General features: G+C 43.2%; 2 protein-coding genes across 4 annotated transcripts in view; one reads left to right on the top strand and one right to left on the bottom strand.

The window, feature by feature from the left end:
- si:ch211-166a6.5 (clustered mitochondria protein homolog) overlaps nucleotides 1-13,105 on the top strand; it is a 15,767-nt gene extending 2,662 nt beyond the window's left edge. For both annotated transcript variants that reach the window (XM_061818437.1, XM_061818436.1), the window contains 27 exons: nucleotides 154-263; nucleotides 1,124-1,295; nucleotides 1,598-1,735; nucleotides 1,816-1,970; nucleotides 2,047-2,201; nucleotides 2,287-2,403; nucleotides 3,027-3,159; nucleotides 3,226-3,318; nucleotides 3,397-3,563; nucleotides 4,475-4,654; nucleotides 5,416-5,847; nucleotides 5,918-5,991; nucleotides 6,071-6,175; nucleotides 6,265-6,365; nucleotides 6,484-6,636; nucleotides 6,716-6,778; nucleotides 6,857-7,089; nucleotides 7,195-7,279; nucleotides 8,533-8,686; nucleotides 8,777-8,916; nucleotides 9,940-10,020; nucleotides 10,212-10,337; nucleotides 10,413-10,522; nucleotides 10,611-10,704; nucleotides 10,777-10,902; nucleotides 10,972-11,045; nucleotides 12,439-13,105. In XM_061818437.1, coding sequence (XP_061674421.1) covers nucleotides 154-263; nucleotides 1,124-1,295; nucleotides 1,598-1,735; nucleotides 1,816-1,970; nucleotides 2,047-2,201; nucleotides 2,287-2,403; nucleotides 3,027-3,159; nucleotides 3,226-3,318; nucleotides 3,397-3,563; nucleotides 4,475-4,654; nucleotides 5,416-5,847; nucleotides 5,918-5,991; nucleotides 6,071-6,175; nucleotides 6,265-6,365; nucleotides 6,484-6,636; nucleotides 6,716-6,778; nucleotides 6,857-7,089; nucleotides 7,195-7,279; nucleotides 8,533-8,686; nucleotides 8,777-8,916; nucleotides 9,940-10,020; nucleotides 10,212-10,337; nucleotides 10,413-10,522; nucleotides 10,611-10,704; nucleotides 10,777-10,902; nucleotides 10,972-11,045; nucleotides 12,439-12,970 — 4,103 coding nt within the window. In that variant the 3' untranslated portion in view covers nucleotides 12,971-13,105. The remainder of the gene's footprint in view (nucleotides 1-153; nucleotides 264-1,123; nucleotides 1,296-1,597; nucleotides 1,736-1,815; nucleotides 1,971-2,046; nucleotides 2,202-2,286; nucleotides 2,404-3,026; nucleotides 3,160-3,225; nucleotides 3,319-3,396; nucleotides 3,564-4,474; nucleotides 4,655-5,415; nucleotides 5,848-5,917; nucleotides 5,992-6,070; nucleotides 6,176-6,264; nucleotides 6,366-6,483; nucleotides 6,637-6,715; nucleotides 6,779-6,856; nucleotides 7,090-7,194; nucleotides 7,280-8,532; nucleotides 8,687-8,776; nucleotides 8,917-9,939; nucleotides 10,021-10,211; nucleotides 10,338-10,412; nucleotides 10,523-10,610; nucleotides 10,705-10,776; nucleotides 10,903-10,971; nucleotides 11,046-12,438) is intronic.
- Nucleotides 13,106-13,222: 117 nt separating this feature from the next.
- On the bottom strand, nucleotides 13,223-17,914 carry srrd (SRR1 domain containing). Of its 2 annotated transcripts, none has more exons than XM_061818463.1 (6): nucleotides 17,655-17,914; nucleotides 17,522-17,562; nucleotides 16,496-16,683; nucleotides 16,335-16,433; nucleotides 16,102-16,253; nucleotides 13,223-16,029 (listed from the first exon to the last, which is right to left on the bottom strand). In XM_061818463.1, the coding sequence occupies exons 1-6, from the start codon at nucleotides 17,795-17,797 to the stop codon at nucleotides 15,777-15,779; spliced, it is 876 nt and encodes a 291-aa protein (XP_061674447.1). In that variant the 5' UTR covers nucleotides 17,798-17,914; the 3' UTR covers nucleotides 13,223-15,776. The 2 variants fall into 2 exon arrangements, with proteins under 2 accessions (XP_061674447.1, XP_061674449.1); XM_061818465.1 differs by having other exon boundaries at nucleotides 16,496-16,678; nucleotides 17,655-17,793.
- Between the last annotated feature and the right edge of the window lie 164 nt (nucleotides 17,915-18,078).

Below are 18,078 nucleotides of genomic sequence, written 5' to 3' on the forward strand. Positions count from 1 at the left end.
CCAAAGGCAGGCGTGTGTACCACAACACTCCTCAATCGGTTAATTGATTTGTTCATTTTCTCTGTATTCAATTGTGTAAATTCAATTGAATGTTCAGCATATAATGAGCAGTACGAAGACAGATGTGGAGCTCTGGTTTCTCCCTCCAAACAGATGTTACCAGTGTTGCTCATAGAAAAGATGCTCCTGCTATCAAGCACGAAGATGACTCATCGTTCCCCGTCAAGATCCAGGGAGCTGGAGTGGAGCCGTTCGAGTTTCAGGTACATCACAACAGCTTCAGCACACTTAAAAAATTATACATATCCATCCAGTATCTTTTGCCGCTTATCCTCACGAGGGTCGCGGGGAGTGCAGGAGCCTATCCCAGCTGTCAACGGGCAGGAGGCAGGGTACACCCTGAAATGGTTGCCAGCCAATCGCAGGGCACATTGAGACAAACAACTGCACTCACAATCACACCTTGGGGCAATTTGGAGTGTCCAATTAGTGTTGCATGTTTTTGGGATGTGGGAGGAAACCAGAGAAAACCCACGCAGGCACGGGGAGGACATGCAAACTCCTCACAGGCGGGGTCGGGATCGAACCCCGGTCCTCGTGAGGATAAGCGGCAAAGAAAATGGATGGATGGTTGTGTGTGTATGCATATATAAATGTACTTTTTAGCATTCATATTTATTCAGTGTAATATTTGCAGAACACGGCTCGTACGCTTGTTTTTCTGTCAAATCTCATTAGATTGTGCAAGTGTACTTAATATTATAACTTTTGAGGGTTAAAAAAAGAGCGTGTGTTTTGCTTTACAAGGATAATTCTTAGTTTTGAAAGGCTCTGTCAAGAGAGGTGTTAATTGAAAATGCACGTATTGTTGTGGTATGCAGTACTTTGGAGGGGTAAGGAACTCGACTGCGCTGATTCAGGAACTTTTATTTCACGCAGCCAATTATGATGAACATTAAAGACACTTTTACTCCCCATGCGAGTTTCTTTTATATAAAGAGATGATAGTTTAGCTGTATGTCACTTGCAGTTGTACCTAATGGTGCAACCACTAGTTATATACTGTGCAGGTATATGCAGTAAATGGGTGACGATTCTCGTCTGTTGTACATTGTGCGCAAAGATTCTTAGATTTTGGCTGGTTCAAGATGCGCTCTCCACTTTGCTGTCAAGAGATGAGGTGGCCCCCCGCTCCAACCTGTCCCTGGCCTTCGCTGGCGCGACACTCGACCCCCTCGCAGGATTGCAAAACGTCAAGGGACTTAAACCTGGAGCCGTCCTGCGTTTGGTTGAGGGTACAACGCTCTGTTTCTACCAGTAATTTCTAATGAGCTGGAATTTCTTTCCGTAATATAGAGTGTTAGTGCTTAGTGCCGAGTACAGCCGCTTTACCTACCCGATTTATAGTACTCCAACTTCTGAAATGCTAACCAAATTAACTCATACTGTCAGAAATAAATTTACAGTCGGGGTTACAGTTTTAATTTGCTCACACTGAAATGTAGACTTGCCCACTCCATAATGGTGATTCCCCCCCCCCCCCCCTCCTCCACAAAGGTTATTGCGACCTTTACGCTAACTGCGAATGTCTCTCCAGAGCCTTTCACCGCCCGATCAGCAAGGCACCATTTGGCTCGCGTCCTAGAGCTGTTGAGGGCATCCGGACCCCAGGATGCGTTGAGAGAAGGACGTTCGCCGAGCTTACTGGAAACGCTTACGCACGCACACGCGCCAGGTGGGCACACATACCTTGAACTGTTTATTTATGACAGAAGGTCATTGCAGTGATACACTTGTACATTTTTGCTGCTTCAGAAACAAACGTACCAAACGGAAAAAGCCTGAAACGCTCCGCAAGCAACCCCAAAGCAGAAACATCCAACAATGATGCGACACCCCCTGAGTACCTCCTTCCTGGTTCCTCAGACAGACCACTGATGGCACTACTTCCACATAGCTCCCAGCCAGAGGTGGATACTGTACAATCTGATAGGGGAAAAAAAAAGGCTGTCTTTAATATATTTTTTTTAATTTTGCTGCCACCAGGTGTCAAGCTACCTTCGGGACTTGTCTCTTAGCTCTTGGGACCCTCCTCCAGGTCACAGGAAGTTGCAAGGAGACTACCTGTACATTACTGTGGTGACGATGGAGGGACAAAGCTGTGACGTCACATCTTGCCCAAAAGGCTTCTTTGTTAATAGGTAACAATTCAACATTATCTTGAATTCTTATACTTTGATTATCATAGATTATATCTTTAACGCTTAATGTCTTAATACATTTCAGATCCACAGCAGAAGTGTTTGACCACCGTCCTTCCCAATCATCACCGGTGTGCCACTGCTTCACTGACTTGCTGTGTCACATTAGTCCTGCCTTCAAACAAGCTTTTACTAAAAGCAGGTAACGCTACAATACAATTTCATAACACACAACACTGTGGGGCGGCACGGTGGATCAGCTGTTAAAGCATTGGCCTCACAGTTCTGAGGTCCCGGGTTCAATCCCGGCCTCACCTGTGTGGAATTTGCATGTTCTCCCCGTGCCTGCGTGGGTTTCCTCCAGGCACTCTGGTTCCCTCCCACATCCCAAAAACATGCAACATTAATTGGACGCTCTAAATTGCCCCTAGGTGTGATTCTGAGCACGGCTGTTTGTCTCTATGTGTCTATAAAAAAAAATTTTCAGTGTTTATTGTGTGATAAAGGGAATTATTTTTTTTTTAACTAAATAGGAGAGTGCATTTTTTTTTTACTTACTTGAATATCTCCAAATTGTAATAATTTCTTGTGCAATAAGTAAATTGGTTGTGCAGTTTTTATGTAATCACCCAACAGCAATTAATACAATCCATCACACACAAATTCACACTTTTCCGAAGTAACTGACTAATATATACGCTCCCAGAATCTCACCAAAGTTGATTCAATATGATCCAAAACCAGGTGAATTTTAACAAAATGATCATTTAAAAAAAATTGTTTGCAATGAGATTGGTCTTCTTTTTTTTTCTCCGCTTTTGTAAGGCATCAGATATCGCAGGTGAATATGATGCCCACTCCTTACCAAACGCTGTGCTGGCTCGGCCCTCCCTGTGCGACACGCACCCACAAAAACACCTTCAGCAGGCTGGGGGTAGATGATCAACCGGCAAACCAGGTTAGTCATAACAGTGGTAATTAATGAGTTATTATCAAAATAGTAACACTGAGTCCTGCTGTTTAGCCTCCAGACTGGAATGAGGAGCTGCAAGCAGCCAGAGATCGTCCACAAACAAGCCTGGAAGAGAGATTGCAGAGGGAGCGAGCTCTCTTGCAGGTAACCTTAAAAAAAAAAGAAATCAGTTGTCATCCGAAGGTCTCGACACGCACTTACACGGCAATACTACCTTCCCAGCTAAATAGTGCATTTGTGAGGACCGTGTCCCAGGGGGCAGAGACTGTGGTGGAAGGCTTTGTTGAGCCGGTCAATGGTAACCCCGAGGATCCAGCTTTCTTGTTTGGGGGCCTGTTCATGAGCCAAGGGGCAGCTAGTGCTGTGTTTGGTGGAGAGAGGGGACGCAGGTAAGGGCAAAATACAGAATACTAAATACTGTTATATACTATATATCGTAATTTCCGGCCTAAAAGCCGCGACTTTTTTCACACGCTTTCAACCCTGCGGTTTGTGCGGTGATGTGGTGCTAACGCAAGCTCCAAGCCGATGCTAGCGCCGAGCTAACGCTAGCGCCACGCTAGAGTTAAACTCTTTCTGTGTACTGAGGCTTATAACCAGGTGCGCTCTGTAGGCCGGTGTGACAGTCTGAGCGCTCCCAGTGCTGAAAGGTCTTCTTCAAGTTCATGCGCATGCACGTAGAATTTTTTTTTTAATTTTTCTACATCTGTGCCAGTCTGAAATGTCCCCATCCATGCTTCTTACGCGCGTTCATTTTCGCTCTGCGTGCATTTCGCTATGGACGTCTCACAAAGCCGAACACAGCGAATGAAAGAATACAGAAACAAATGTGAACGTATAGTTTATTCATCAATTGGAAAGCACGTTCCAGCATTGAACAAGAATCAACAAGAGGATTGTTCGGGCTCAGTCATTAAGGTTAGGGTTAGATTTAAATTACATTTTGGATAATGAAAGTAAGTGTCATATCATTTTCACGTGCTGAAATTACATTATATTGTCGCTGTGTTCGGCTTTGTGAGACATCCATAGCGAAATGCACGCAGAGTGAAAATGAACACGCGGAAGAAGCATGAATGGGGAAGTTTCAGACTGGCACGGAAGTAGAAAAAGTAGAAAAATTCCAAAAATTCTATGCGCATTAATCCCAAGGGGACTTTTCAGCACGGGGGGAGCGCTCAGACCGTCACACCTGGAATTACTGTAGTATGTCACAGCCCCTGAATGTGTTTTTTTTTTTTGGCGTACTGTTTCAATTTGATTTATTACTCTTAAGTGATTCCACATTGTGTAATTGCAGGGCCGCTCAGAGACTGGAGCTGAAAGGGGTGCAGGCTTACAGTGACTTACAGGGGCTGCAGGGTTTGCACACTCTACCTACGGCCATTGTGGACTACAGAGGAGTGCGGCTGTCAGCCCAAGGTTTGGCTCCCGGCTTGGAAGGCACGGAGCAGGATGAGGGAACCGCTCCCGGGTCACGGTACACTCCTTTTTTAAGAGCACGGTTCAATCGGCCTCAGATTGTATTCATTGGTGTCGATTTTTGTGCGATTACTGGTCACCAGTCCAGCTTTTTTTTTTTTTTTTTTTTTTTTTTTTTTAAACACTAAGGGCACATGTGGTAAACTCAAGGCCCGGGGGTCAGATGTGGCCCACCACATGATTTTATGTGGCCCGCGAAGGCAAATCGTGTGTATCAACTTTCAGGATTTTTGTAGAATCTAGACCAAAATTTCAAATCGGCATAACATAAATGATGGCATTGAAATATTGCAAGCATTTTTTTGTGTTACCAAACATCAGCAATAGTTGAAAAAACCATGACCCTTGATTTCTGATTCCAAAACTAGTTGGTAAATTTTGATGTGTAAATCCGATGGGTCAATGAAAGATTTTCATGGTTTCAGCCATAATGTCCCTGCAGCAGAAACCGTAACTACAACGTGGCCCACGATAGAAACAAGTTTGAAGCCCCTGCTTTAGGGGCACCATACCAGATATTTATGGCTCACCAGATCAGGTTCCAATTTATTGTGCAATACAACTTTTTAAAAACAGTGTTTCTTCGGATCCTAAAGAAACACGATGTATCAAGGAAATATTGACCTCATTTGTGATATTAAAATTTAACTATAGATCATTTACGTTCAATTACTGATTGCATAGGGGACAATGTTTATGCCTCAGTGAAATTCTCATTCTATTTAATTGAATGGGTAAGTCAATTTGTTTTTGGTTTAGGGGGTTACTCTACGGAGTGAATGCTGGACTGCAGGAGTCCCCACATCGCAGACGCCTACTGGAACTCCTGGCTCACGCCTCCAAAGCGCTTTCTCTCCAGAAACACGTCGTCTTAGCGGCCAACGGTCACCGGGTACCGCTGTTCACATCAGTGGACGCGCAAGGACTGCTGGGGGCCGACGGGCGGTTCTACATATTGGATGTGTTTCGGACTTTCCCATCTGATGCCAACTACTGTCCGGACGTCAGTGGTGAGACACTAAGTGGAGAAGAGAAGCAGAAAGAAAGCTGCAAAGGAGCTGGGGAGAAGAGCACCGGTGCAAAAGAAGGCTGGCCACTAAATTACCGAAAAGACTTTGGCCTTCCGAAGAGTTTTCCCCACAGCCTGTGCAGGCTGAGGCCAGAGTTGATGCAGGCCTTCATCCAGCACAAGTGAGTTGAACTGGTTCTCGTGAAAAATTTTGCTTCTTTGCAGTCCATTAAAGTATTGTGGTTGCATTAGACACACCCAGTTCACGCAGCTCGTCAGAGAGAAGTTGGACAACAACGGAGGCTTCGAAGAATGTGCGACAGCTTGTAAGTGTGACAGATTGCGTAACAGCTGGCGCATACTGCGGAAAGTTGACCTCGTTTCCATACATATTTCTCTTTGCAGGTGACTCTCGAGCCACGGAGGCAGTGCGAGCTGCTTGTCGAGAAGTGGGCTCTCTGAGTGAAATCATCTTTGAGATGCGGTTTTGCCCCAATGTCTTCTCTCCAGGTACCGAGAGAAACTAGTCTTCGAATAGACGCAGTCAATTTGCGCAAGTAAAACTTCACACATTTTTTGTTTTTGTTCTGTTCATTCAGGAGTATCATTCCCCAGTGGCGAAAGTGAATCGCTACGGATCCAAGAAAAGTTACTGCGAGAAGCCGCGGCTTTCGTCGTCAGCCACCAGATACCAGCCTTTGTACGTACATCCATTTGATTTATGTAATTACTACTTTATAAAACCTCCATCGTTTGAGACTTACAGAATACCTTCTATAAATGGCAAATAAACAGTTTGTATATCTGCACATTTGCAGGTGCAGTGTTGCCTGCAAAGCAGTGACACTCCAATGGATGGAGCTTCCCTAAAGGAAGCGCTACACGAGAGGGGCATCAACTTACGCTATCTCGGCCATGTTATCAAAACAATCAACCAGTCCAAACACAAAGAGCAACTAAGACATTTAATGGTGTGTTCGGCCAGCGAAATTCAGTTAAACTAGCTTTAATATAACTGCAAAATGTATTGACTTTCCTTGTCTTCACCAGAGAATAGTCAGGTGTGAAATATTAATGCGCTCGGCAAAGAGAGTCTTCAACAGCTTCCTCCAGGTACCTTTAATTGGTTCTCTGTGGAATCCCACATCCTGAATACATCGTGAAATGCGTGTTGAACGTTCGTCTCCGCAGGGAGTCGACATGCCGTGTTTAGCCGCGGCGATCAGTCACTTCTTGTGCTGCCTGCTGGTCCCTCACTTCACAGTCACCACACTGGGAGAGGAGACAAAAAAGAAGTCACGGCGCCGCGGCCGAGGTCCCGGGGCATCCGAGAGCACGCCCTGGAGCACGCTCACCGCCACTGAGCTATGGAACCAGCTCTCCCACGATGCTGTCGAAACATACGGCCAGTCTGACAGCCTTGGGTAAGGCTGTCATTTATTTGTTTATTTTGCTCTGGATTAGTTCGTTTGGAATACAAACCGTTGTTAGTTTTACATCAACTGCCTTCCCCCCCCCCTCTTTGACAGTCCTGGTCTGAACCAACTGGTTGAACGCTACGGGCTTCAGAAGATCTCACTGCTTAGAGAGTTCTGTTTGAAAACGGGAGTACAGGTATCACAAAAAGCACAAGAGTAAGCGCCTATTCGTACCAAGTTTTGATGGATATACAGTGAAGAAAATAAGTATTTGAACAGCCTGTTCTATTGCAAGTTGGAAATCATGGAGGGGCCTGAAATTTTCATTGTAGGTGCATGTCCACTGTGAGAGAGAGATAATCTAAAAAGAAAAATCCAGAAATCACAATGTATGGTTTTTTTTTTTTTTTTTTTTAAACGATTTATTTGTGTGATACAGCTGCAAATAAGTATTTGAACGCCTGTCTATCAGCTAAAATTCTGACCCTCAAAGACCTGTTAGTCTGCCTTTAAAAGTTCACCTCCATGGTCCTGAATCAGATGCACCTGTGTGAGGTCGTTATCTGCATGAAGACACCTGTCCACCCCATACAATCAGTAACTTGTTGGTCATAATTCCACTAACCGTGTTTGGAGGAAGACGAATGATGAGTTCCATTCCAAGAACACCATCCCTACTGTGAACCATGGGGGTGGTAGCATCATGCTTTGAGGGTGTTTTTCTGCACATGGGACAGGACGACTGCACTATTTTAGGAGAGGCCATGTATTGTAAGATTTTGGGGAACAACCTCTTTCCCTCAGTCAGAGCATTGAAGATGGGTCGCGGCTGGGTCTTTCAACATGACAATGACCCGAAGCACACAGTCAGGAAAACCAAGGAGTGGCTCCGTAAGAAGCATATCAAGGTTCAGCCAGTCTCCAGACCTAAACCCAATAGAAAATCTTTGGAGGGAACTGAAACTCACTCAGCGACAGCCCAGAAACCTGTCTGATCTAGAGAAGATCTGTGTGGAGGAGTGGGCCAAAATCCCTCCTGCAGTGTGTGCAAAACTGGTGAACAACTACAGGAAACCTTTGACCTCTGCAATCGCAAAGAAAGGCTACTGTACCAAATATTAACGTTGGTTTTCTCAGGTGTTCAAATACGTATTTGCAGCTGTATCACACAAATAAATCGTTAAAAAGATCATACATTGTGATGAATGGATTTTTCTTTTTAGATTATCTCCCTCACAGTGGACATTGCACCTACGATGAAAATTTTAGACCCCTCCATGATTTCTGAGTGGGAGAACTCTCAATAGCAAGGTGTTCAAATACTTATTTTCTTCACCGTAAATCTGTTTTGTGTAATTCAAACTCCCCAAACGTAATCTTTCATAAACTTGATCTTAACCAAAGCGTGATCCAGACGTCTGTTCATTTTTTCTTCTGCGTCTCCACCAGCTGCGATTGAGGGACTACTTCTTCGACAGCCACAGCAAAGCTCCCATCGGACCAGACGACATCATCAACCTCTTCCCCATTGTCAAACACATTCAGACCCCCACTTCAGATGCGTCGAAGGCATTCCGTGCTGCGCAGAACTACCTTCAGAAAGGTGGGGCGGTCAAAGGAAACCCACGAACTGAGGTGTTTGTTTGACACCTTGACCTTCAACCTCAAAATGAACGTTTGTCCCCGGCGGCAGGTCTGTTGGATCAGGCCTACGAACAGATAAAAGAAGCCGCATATCTGTTCGGTAGAGTCTGTGACGATCTCCATCCCGAGGCTTGTTTTTGCCACAGCCTGCTAGCCAAGTTAGCGTTCCTGCAGGGGAAAGCTGCTGAGGTAGGTTGCGACTTGAAAGATCGAAAACCTTTTTTATTAACACAAAAGCCTATTTTGCACAAATATTGTGCACAAATCTGTCTAAATCTGAGCGCTTCTCTTTTGCTGGGATAATCCGTCCACGTCACAGGATGATTATTGCACAGGTGTGCCTTTGACTGCCCTCTGTTGACTTCAAATCATGAAAAATAGGAACAAAAAAAGGAAAGATTTGTTTATATTTTCTTCACTTTTTCTCCACTTTATTTATTAAGCGCTATGTTTTTGTTTATGCATTGGCGCAGGAGTAAACTATTAGCTGTCATCAAGTTGGAGAGGGAAACATCTGTTTATTGAATCCATTTTCCTGTATCCACAAATTCATAAATGCTTAAATCTTTATTTCCAAATGAGGAAAACTTTATTTTAAACCTGTTTATTGGCCAAATCTATGGCTACAATTTTGTACAATTACTTTTTTTTTTTTCTAAATCTATTTTTGTAAAATATACCCTGTACTTTTACTCTGTTATCATAATGACTTTGTTTGTCTAGCAACAACAACAAAAAACATTATTTAAAAAAAAAACAATCTTTTCAGTATTTTAAGTGTTGGTTACCAGCAAAATGTATGGATAAGGTTTATGTTTAATTTTATACACACTTGCATTTAATATCTGGTCATTTTACTATCTGTAATTGTGCTTTTATTATTAGCAGCACTATTAAATATCAGAAAAGAAATGAGCTCATAAGTACAATTTTAAAAATCTAATTTTGTTTCACGCCTAGAGTCTGAAAATGCAATTTGTTATACTTGTATAAATAGAAGAACACTTTAAATTTGTGACACAATATTAAGTTATGTCTGTGTAAAAAGTTGAAGCGAGAGAATTTTTTTGTGTCATGAAGTAGATGTTTTTTTTTTTTACATTTGAATGTCTGATTTAGTTTATTAACGTGTAACGACAGTATCGGCAGTTGTAGCTATTCGTAACTAACGTAATGTGGCATTATTATCAAACATCTTGTTTTGCTCCGAAGGCCCGCAGTGTCCAGTTGAGAGCCGTGATCATCAGTGAGAGGGTGCTCGGGTTTGATCACCACAACACTATCCACCAATATGTAAGTTTTAAAAGAAAGAAAAATTATTTTTCACCCATCACTATTTTTTTTTTTTTTTTTAACCAAGCTAAAGGTTTTCTGTCATTCTGAAGTTGAATGCAAATAATATATTGACATATTTCTAAAGAGGCAACGCTGTTTCATAAGGCTCTAATCTTTATTTATTTGTTTTTATGGTTTTGTTTGTGTAGGCACTCTTAGCTATCTATGTTTTTGCCGGCGGGGAGACCAACCTGGCCCAGAAGTGTTTGCTCAGAGCACGTCTGCTTCTGCTGACCATCCACGGAGAAGACCACCCGTACATTGCCAGGCTAGATGTAGGAAATCAAAGCATTGTTCTTATAATTAACATATCCCCATTGTAAATATTCCTTACATTATTATCCTTGCAGAGTTGTCTTGGCCTGCTGTTAACAGGGGACCAAGCAGGGAAATACTTCAAAAATGCCCTCAGACTCAATAATTCCTTCTTTGGCCCAACAAATGTGCACACTGCCCTCACGTAAGATTTTGTTTCCGCAATCCCATTATTTGGCCATATTTCCAACATCATCACTTTTCTATATATTTTTTTCCACTTTTCTGTGCAGTCAGCATCTGGTGTCCCAGTGGCTGTGCAGCAAAGGCGACTACCGAGGGGCTATGAATCACGAAAAAGAGGCCCTCGCTGCTTTCACCACCTTGGTCAGCAGGATTTTCTCACCAAACTCAATTAGAATGAATTGGATTTAACCTTTCATCTTTTCTCCTCCACAGTTTGATGAGGATCACCCTCAGGCACGATGCAGCAAAGAGTTTCTGTGCACAATCACCAAGCAGGCCGTGCAGGTGGAACGCTCCCTCAGAAAGGCCGGAGCCAATGCTACAGAACACGCGGTGGAGGTAAGAAACAACTTCTTTAAACGTCGCAGGGGACGGTCTTTTAATCTCTTTGTGCACACTGCTCTTTAGTGCCTGTCCCCGACAAGTGAGACCGTTCTGGAGCAGATGGTTTTGGTCTCTGGGATCAAGACGATTGCTATCAGGTGAATGATTACTGTGATGAAAAAATTATAGGGGTGGTGCACCTACGTCATAAAATCACATGAGTTTTGTTTACGTCACCATATTGCCGGTCAAGCTAAGCATTGCTAATGCTAGGTCGGTTGGAGACGACACGGAAATATGTATTATAGCACGACGCCCGGAGTCTTGTCCGATACCGTCAGACATTTAGAAGGTGAAAATAAACGACGGTATGTGGAAAAATTTGATAAACTCGGCATAGACGACCTGTATTTAATGCCGAAATCGATGTTTTCGCCAATAAGCAATCGGACTGTTTCCGCTTGTCTTTGACATCTGGATCTACACAAGGATCTGGTGAGTAAATCGTCGAGATTTAAACAGAAAAGTTTTAACGCGTATAAAAGTCTGTACTTTGTTGCTGGATTTGTTCTCATCAGGAATAAATTCCACATAGTGAGAGGTTTTGACGGCTTGTAAACGCGGAAGTGTGTCCGGCGACACGACCTTTGCTGGAATCCATCGATCCTTTCCTTTCCGCTGGTATTCAATACAAATACCAATATTTAAATAAATGACCTCTGGTTTTACACAAACTCGCATTCATTAACTATGATTGGGAAAAAAAAAAGACAACGGTTGACGGCTGGTGAACGCGGAAGTGTGTCCGGCGACACGTTGACCTTTCCCGGAATCCATCGATCTTTTCCGCTGGTATTCAATACAAATACCAATATTTAAATAAATTACCCCTGGCTTTACACAAACTTTCATTCATTACCTACGATTGAGGACAAAAAAAAAAGGACTGAGTCGTCTCCATGAATCGTACACGGAAGCGATTGCAGCCACACATTAACCTCCGTAAACCACTGTGACAGACCTTTTTTTTTTTTTTTTTTTTAAACACGCATTGCTCTCAAATAAGCCAATTTGGCATTATAAATACTTTTTGGTAATTTGAGAAGAATAATTCCTACCTGAAATGAAGTGATCGTTACACAGGCGTCTGTGTATTTTGGTTGGGCACCATCCATCACCTTTAATTGCCGAAATCCATCTATATTTTCTGGTCTTTTCAGCTGGTATTCCATAGAATGATCTCTTTGAATATCCGTCTCGTCTGTTGTGACAACCTCCAGCACGACAGGTCTCGGGTATTGTGAATACTCTCCTCTGGTTCAATGTCTCCCACAATGTGGCGCAGCTCTGTTTGACCGGCAATATGGCGCCGTGAAAATGGTGACGTCACATGCACGAGCACTATACAGTATATGTGATGGTGACTTACTTGATGTTATTATTGTGCTAGCACATGCTAGTTAAAACCATTTTTATACTCATCCATATGAAGAAAACATCCATCCTCAAAGCTATTCAATAATCTAAAGTGCTTTTTTTTTTTCCCTCTAGTGACAGGTACCAGGAGTACAAGCGGAAACATAAAGAACTGAAGGCAGCCGTGACAAAAGAGTTGATGAGTAAAGCAGCAAAAGAGCTCTTCGAGGTTATGAACGGGCACGAGGAGCCAGCCCAAGAAACAGGAAGCGGCGCGGGCGAGGAAGTTCCGAACGGAGGAAGTCTGACGCTGGAGGAAACGAGGGATAGTCAGCAAGCGGAGGAAACCTCGGCGAACGCTCACGTGGGAGAGGAGAAAACAGAAGCGGACGGAGGCCAGCCGGAGCCCGGCCAAAGTGTGGTTTTCGACGCTGAAGCCAAAATGGAGGATTTTGCTCACGGGGACTCAAGTGCACCAAATGGCGTCGAGGCCACTGAAGAGACTCATTGCGACCGAACACCTGATGAGAAGAAATCAGACGACGTTACTGGGAGCCCGAAGAGTAAGGGAACGTGGGCAGACGTCGTCTCAAACATGGCAGCGGCTGCTGAGACGGGAAGCAACGGTTTCGAGGGCGTCGCAGTCAATGGAACAGATCAAGTGTAAAAATATCACACATTAGAAATTAACGTAGCAGCCCACTGTAAAATACACGGAGACATAACGAGCTTCACTACGAGATGTCTGCTATGCTCCAGCGCTACTTTTCTTTTAAAAAAAAAATAAACTTTTTACCATGGTGCTTACTCCTGTTTGAATTTTCATCTTTTCAACACTTTTACAAAATCATCGCTCAGGAAATCATTTGAAGATAACTGTCTGTTGTTGTTGCGTTGGCCTCGCAGTTCTGAGGACCTAGTACGTCTGCCTCACTTTCTGAGGTAAAATTATTTATTTCCCGCGCGGAGTATTCAAACTTCTTGTCGTGCTTACGTGGGATCTTTCTGGGTACTCTCTGGCTTCCTCCCACAACCCACAAAAGTTCATGCTAACGAAAGACTTCTAATTGCTCAGAGATGAGAATGTGAGTGCGATGGTAATCTGTCCTGGTCCTGGTTTTAGCTCTGGAACCAGTCCAGGGTGTAACCTGCTTCCCGCCCAAAGTTAGTGGGGATGGGCTTGACCTCACCCGTGACCCTAATGAGGACAAGCATAGTTGAATTTAATTAACCACATACACATATAAAACATGTATATGCATAAGGAGAGATCACCAATTTGCAGTCCATTTTCTATTCTTTTTCAAATACTGCACACTCCAAATTGTGCGGCAAATTTTTGCGATCAACTGTAATCTACTGGTGCCAACACACCCTCTTTTGTCCAACTCCCGTCAAAGAAAACAGGAACGCAGATGAAACCGCACCTTCTTGCACGATGCCAGAAATGCCAACGCACAACAAGGGAGGTGCAACTGGAACGGCTGCCGGTAGTTTTAACAGTTGTATTTATTTCGTCATACTCAGAAATGCATGAATGGGCGTTTAACTTAATTGCCCTTTCCTGGCAAGAAATATGTACGTTCTCTGTGTAGCTGCATGTAATCATAGGATTAATAGTGTTCATGTACTTAACCATCTATTCTCCTTCCGTGCGCTGCTTTTGGGCAGAGAACTTTTTAAATTATCATTGATTTACCTTCCATTCCGCTTATCCTCACTAGGGTCGCAGGCGTAGCTATCTTCAGCCAAGAGTGGGAACTTGAACTGGTCGCCAGCCAATCACAGGGCACATAACCATTCATATTCACACCTACAGGTAATTTACCCTGCATGTTTTTTGGGATGTGGGAGGAAACCAGAGTACACGGGAAAAACCCAGACAGCCACAGAGAGGACATGCAAAGTCTAAACAGGGGGGGATTTAAACCCCAATCCTCACGACAGCAAGGAGAGATGTGCTAACTGTCTTGTTATTCATATTAACCATGCTTCAATCCACTTTCTGAGCCGCTTATCCTTACAAGTGTCACGTGAGTGCTGGAGACTATCCCAGCTGTCAACAGGCATGAGGCGGGGTACACCCTAAACTGGCTAACCCTAACCCTAACCTGCCAGCCAATCACAGGGCGCATAGAGACAGACGACAGTCTCACTCGCAGTCACACCTAGGGGCAATTTAGTCTCCAATTAATGCATATTTTTTCAGGCTAACCACCTTGTCATTCATAATTACCAAAATACATTTTATTCATACAGCTCTTTTCAAAGTCCAAGCAAAAAGGATTTACAAATATAGAGAAGCGACACAAAGTAATAAACCTAGTTAAAATGATGAATTAAAGGTCAAGTGTCATGGCTATGAACATTCTAAAACAGATATTGTAATGAAAAATACATATAACATTATTCACTTCAATGTGAATACAAAAAAAAAAAAAATGAGTGGAGAACGTGTCATCCGTGCGCAAAGTTGCAGAAGTCTCATTCGACGTCCAAGTGGTCGCCATATTGGCTGCATCTTCTGTCCGTGACGGAACACCAGGACATTCGCCATTGAAAACACGCTGTGGGCCCTACTGTGGGAGACGAACATGCCCGTTCTGACACGGAAGCTCTTTTCGAAGAAGAGAACATCTCACAACCGAGTGACGTGATCGTTTCGACCCATATTTAGATGATATGCGGATTAAGGCCGAACCGCATGCGGCCTAACCACCTCCCCGATCGCCCGATCCACCTCTGCGGCGGCGATGAATTACACCGCCCCCGACCGACGACGATGCCACGACCAAACTGGCTCCCCGTTCGATCCACCTACATGCTGCAGCCGCATCCGCCGATCACGGCTTCGGCCGGGGTGGCACATCGACACATTTAGCACCCCTGACTTACAGATTACGTCACCCCCCCAACTATTATTTTTTTTAGTAGCTGTATACACACCTAGCTGTCATTTGGAACCCACAAAGCTCTCGTCCTTTGCACCCGTGCAATCCATTTTTCACGACGAACCGGGTCTTTTGGAAAAGTATAAAAGGCGAATCCATCCTCCCGAGTGTTGGAGCAATATCCAGCAATACAACGAGCCGGCATTTTGGCTAACACGAAGGAACAACGAGCTACGTTCCATCAGGTAAAAGTAGTAGAAACAGAGGAGACCGCTTGAGTGCGCAACTGCCCTGTACGTCACATCCTGCTTCTTCTCGAAAACAAATCCTTCGAGAGGATTTTCATGGCGGGAGTTACAAAAAGCCATATTTGTGAAAATCATGTTTTGTGGTGAAAAAAACTGATGGGTACATACTGGCTGCTGTTTTTTCATAAATAACATACTAAAAATCATGCATTTCATGACATTGGAGCTTTAAGAATTGAATTGTGAATGGATTTGAAGGCCTGGTCCTGTGTAGCAGGGACAGGAGGTTGGCATCAGCACGACCCTGCCCTTCTGAAAGGGTTGGTCAAGTAGTTCATGTCCTTTCTCCATTCAGAGATTCTCTTTGTATTATCTCCAAATCAGAGCAGTGCTGATATTGTGGTTCAGGCGGCTCTGTCCAGGTAGACTGGTTGAGACTGTTGAGGTTTCTCCAATTAAAAGTGATGAGTGCAGTGTCGCTGAAGACGTCAGTCAGATGAGACGGACAGCTCAATTGCATCTCCTCGCACACAGTCACTGCCTGGCTGATGTAGCCGTAGTCCCGCTTAAATTCTCTCTCGATCATTCTGTCCAGACAACAACAGAAAATAAATATCACATTACAAGATTATTTCGAATACGAAATGTATTTTACAAACCTCTCCCTCATGCCACTGAAGCTGTTTCCAATTATCGCCACAAGTGGTAGACATTTTGGATCCCAGTTCTTCCACAAGAGGTTGTTGTACAGCGCTTTCCCACAATGCACGAGGTAAAACAGCGTAGGCCTGGTGGCCAGTCGCTTCCCCTCCTGCACGTGATAAGGGGAGAAAGAAAAAGCAGTGAAATGGAAGGTAAATATACGCAACTATGTGCGCCTCAGCATACCGACCTCATTGTCCGTGAGCACAGTCAGACCCAACTCTCGGAGTACATCTTTTTCTCCAGAGGAGAATGCGGGGTCATAAACAAAACAGTCTTTTAATGGAATCTAGAACAGGCACATGAAGTTATGTTAGTATAAATGTTTAGACACGCCATAGCATCACACACCTTTGCCGCATCCAGGAGCAGGAGCATAACGGCAAGCTGGTACCGAGCGGAAACGCATGTGGAAAAGGTGCCCAGGCCATAACACACACACTCCAGTGGACATATTTTGGGGTATGAAGTCTCTTGCAGCTGGCCTGATGAGACCTCCGTGTCTTTTTGGTTGAATGATGCTGCCACCAGCATCTGCTCTGGGGAGAAGACAGGAAACGACAATGGTCACCGAATCTGTTGTTTCACCTTCTGAGTAGAACAAATATTCGGCATACCTGTCAACACGTACGGTTTAGCCGTAGTTCATACAGATTTTCTGGTGAATCTTACGTATACGGTCGTATATATCACAAATCATATGGATTTTGTCACCATTTTTTTCATTATTGCAATGCAAAGTCAATATGGATGGATGCTGTAATTTCGAGCCGAAGGGTCACCATTTAGAGTTGGTGAAAAAAGTTACACATGAATACAATTCTGAACACAGTAATGCCACTATAGAGACATTGATAATTAGACATTAACTTCAGATATTATCATTGTGGAGATCTACAATAAAAATCATTGAAAAACTTTGTGGGTTTTTTTTCCCTGTTATTTTGACATATAATTTTCTTCGATGTGTTATATGGATTTTTTGCTCTCTCTAAGGTTTTTTTTTGTAGTTTATACAGGTTGGCGCTCCGAAAAGTTGACAGGTATGATTCAGAAGCGAAGCAAATTTAAATATTTAGTGCATAAAGTAACTCAATGTTCTTTACATGATTTAAAGACTTTAAAAACAAAGGGGATAAAATGCTTAAACGTTTAAAAAAAGAGAAAGATTTTTTAAAAAATTATAACTGCGCACAGTGCAAGAAATTTAATTTACAATTGGAAGTATTCTAAAAGCAGTACAAAAAAAAAAAAAAAAAAAGAAGAGCTTTTAACCTGGACTTAAAAACATTAAAACTTGGGGCTGAGATTACTGCTGTTGGCAACTTATTCCATTTGTGTGCTACATAAACAACTTAAAGCATTGTCTAAACTTACCTTTCCATTCTTTCCAAAAGCTTTCATATCTCATTTCAGCCCTGCAGGGAATAACGGAAAGTTAACATGTGCGTACGAAATAATTTCAACAAAACATTTTTTGTTCAGTTTCATTAATTGCTGCATGTCTTACACTGTTTCCCTTATCCTTTTAAGAGTTTTCCCAACATCAAGTGGCTCATTGCAGTGTGCTAAAGACATTTGCAATGGCTTCAAATTCCTGGATACGCCTTTCCGTCGACGTGCAACCTGCCACTCACCACCCGTGTCAGACATCTTAGGGAATTAAAGTGTTATATTATTTTTTATTGATTAAAAGCCAAAACTTAGTGAATCTGTGGCTTTTAGTACTTAGAATTAGCGTGTCGCGGGGGAATGTTTTTGTGTGACACCAGATTTCTCCTTCTGGAGTGATTTCCGGCTCAAGGGCTAGTAATATTCATCATGTTTTTTTTTTTTGTTTGGATTCATATATAACCATCAGAAATCCATTATGAGTGGTATTTATTCCTACACGGGTAAACATATCATTTTATTAAAAAAAAAAAAAAGAGTCA

The sequence above is a fragment of the Syngnathoides biaculeatus genome, chromosome 4, assembly GCF_019802595.1.
Source record: "Syngnathoides biaculeatus isolate LvHL_M chromosome 4, ASM1980259v1, whole genome shotgun sequence".
In the NCBI taxonomy this organism is placed as follows: Eukaryota; Metazoa; Chordata; class Actinopteri; order Syngnathiformes; family Syngnathidae; genus Syngnathoides; species Syngnathoides biaculeatus.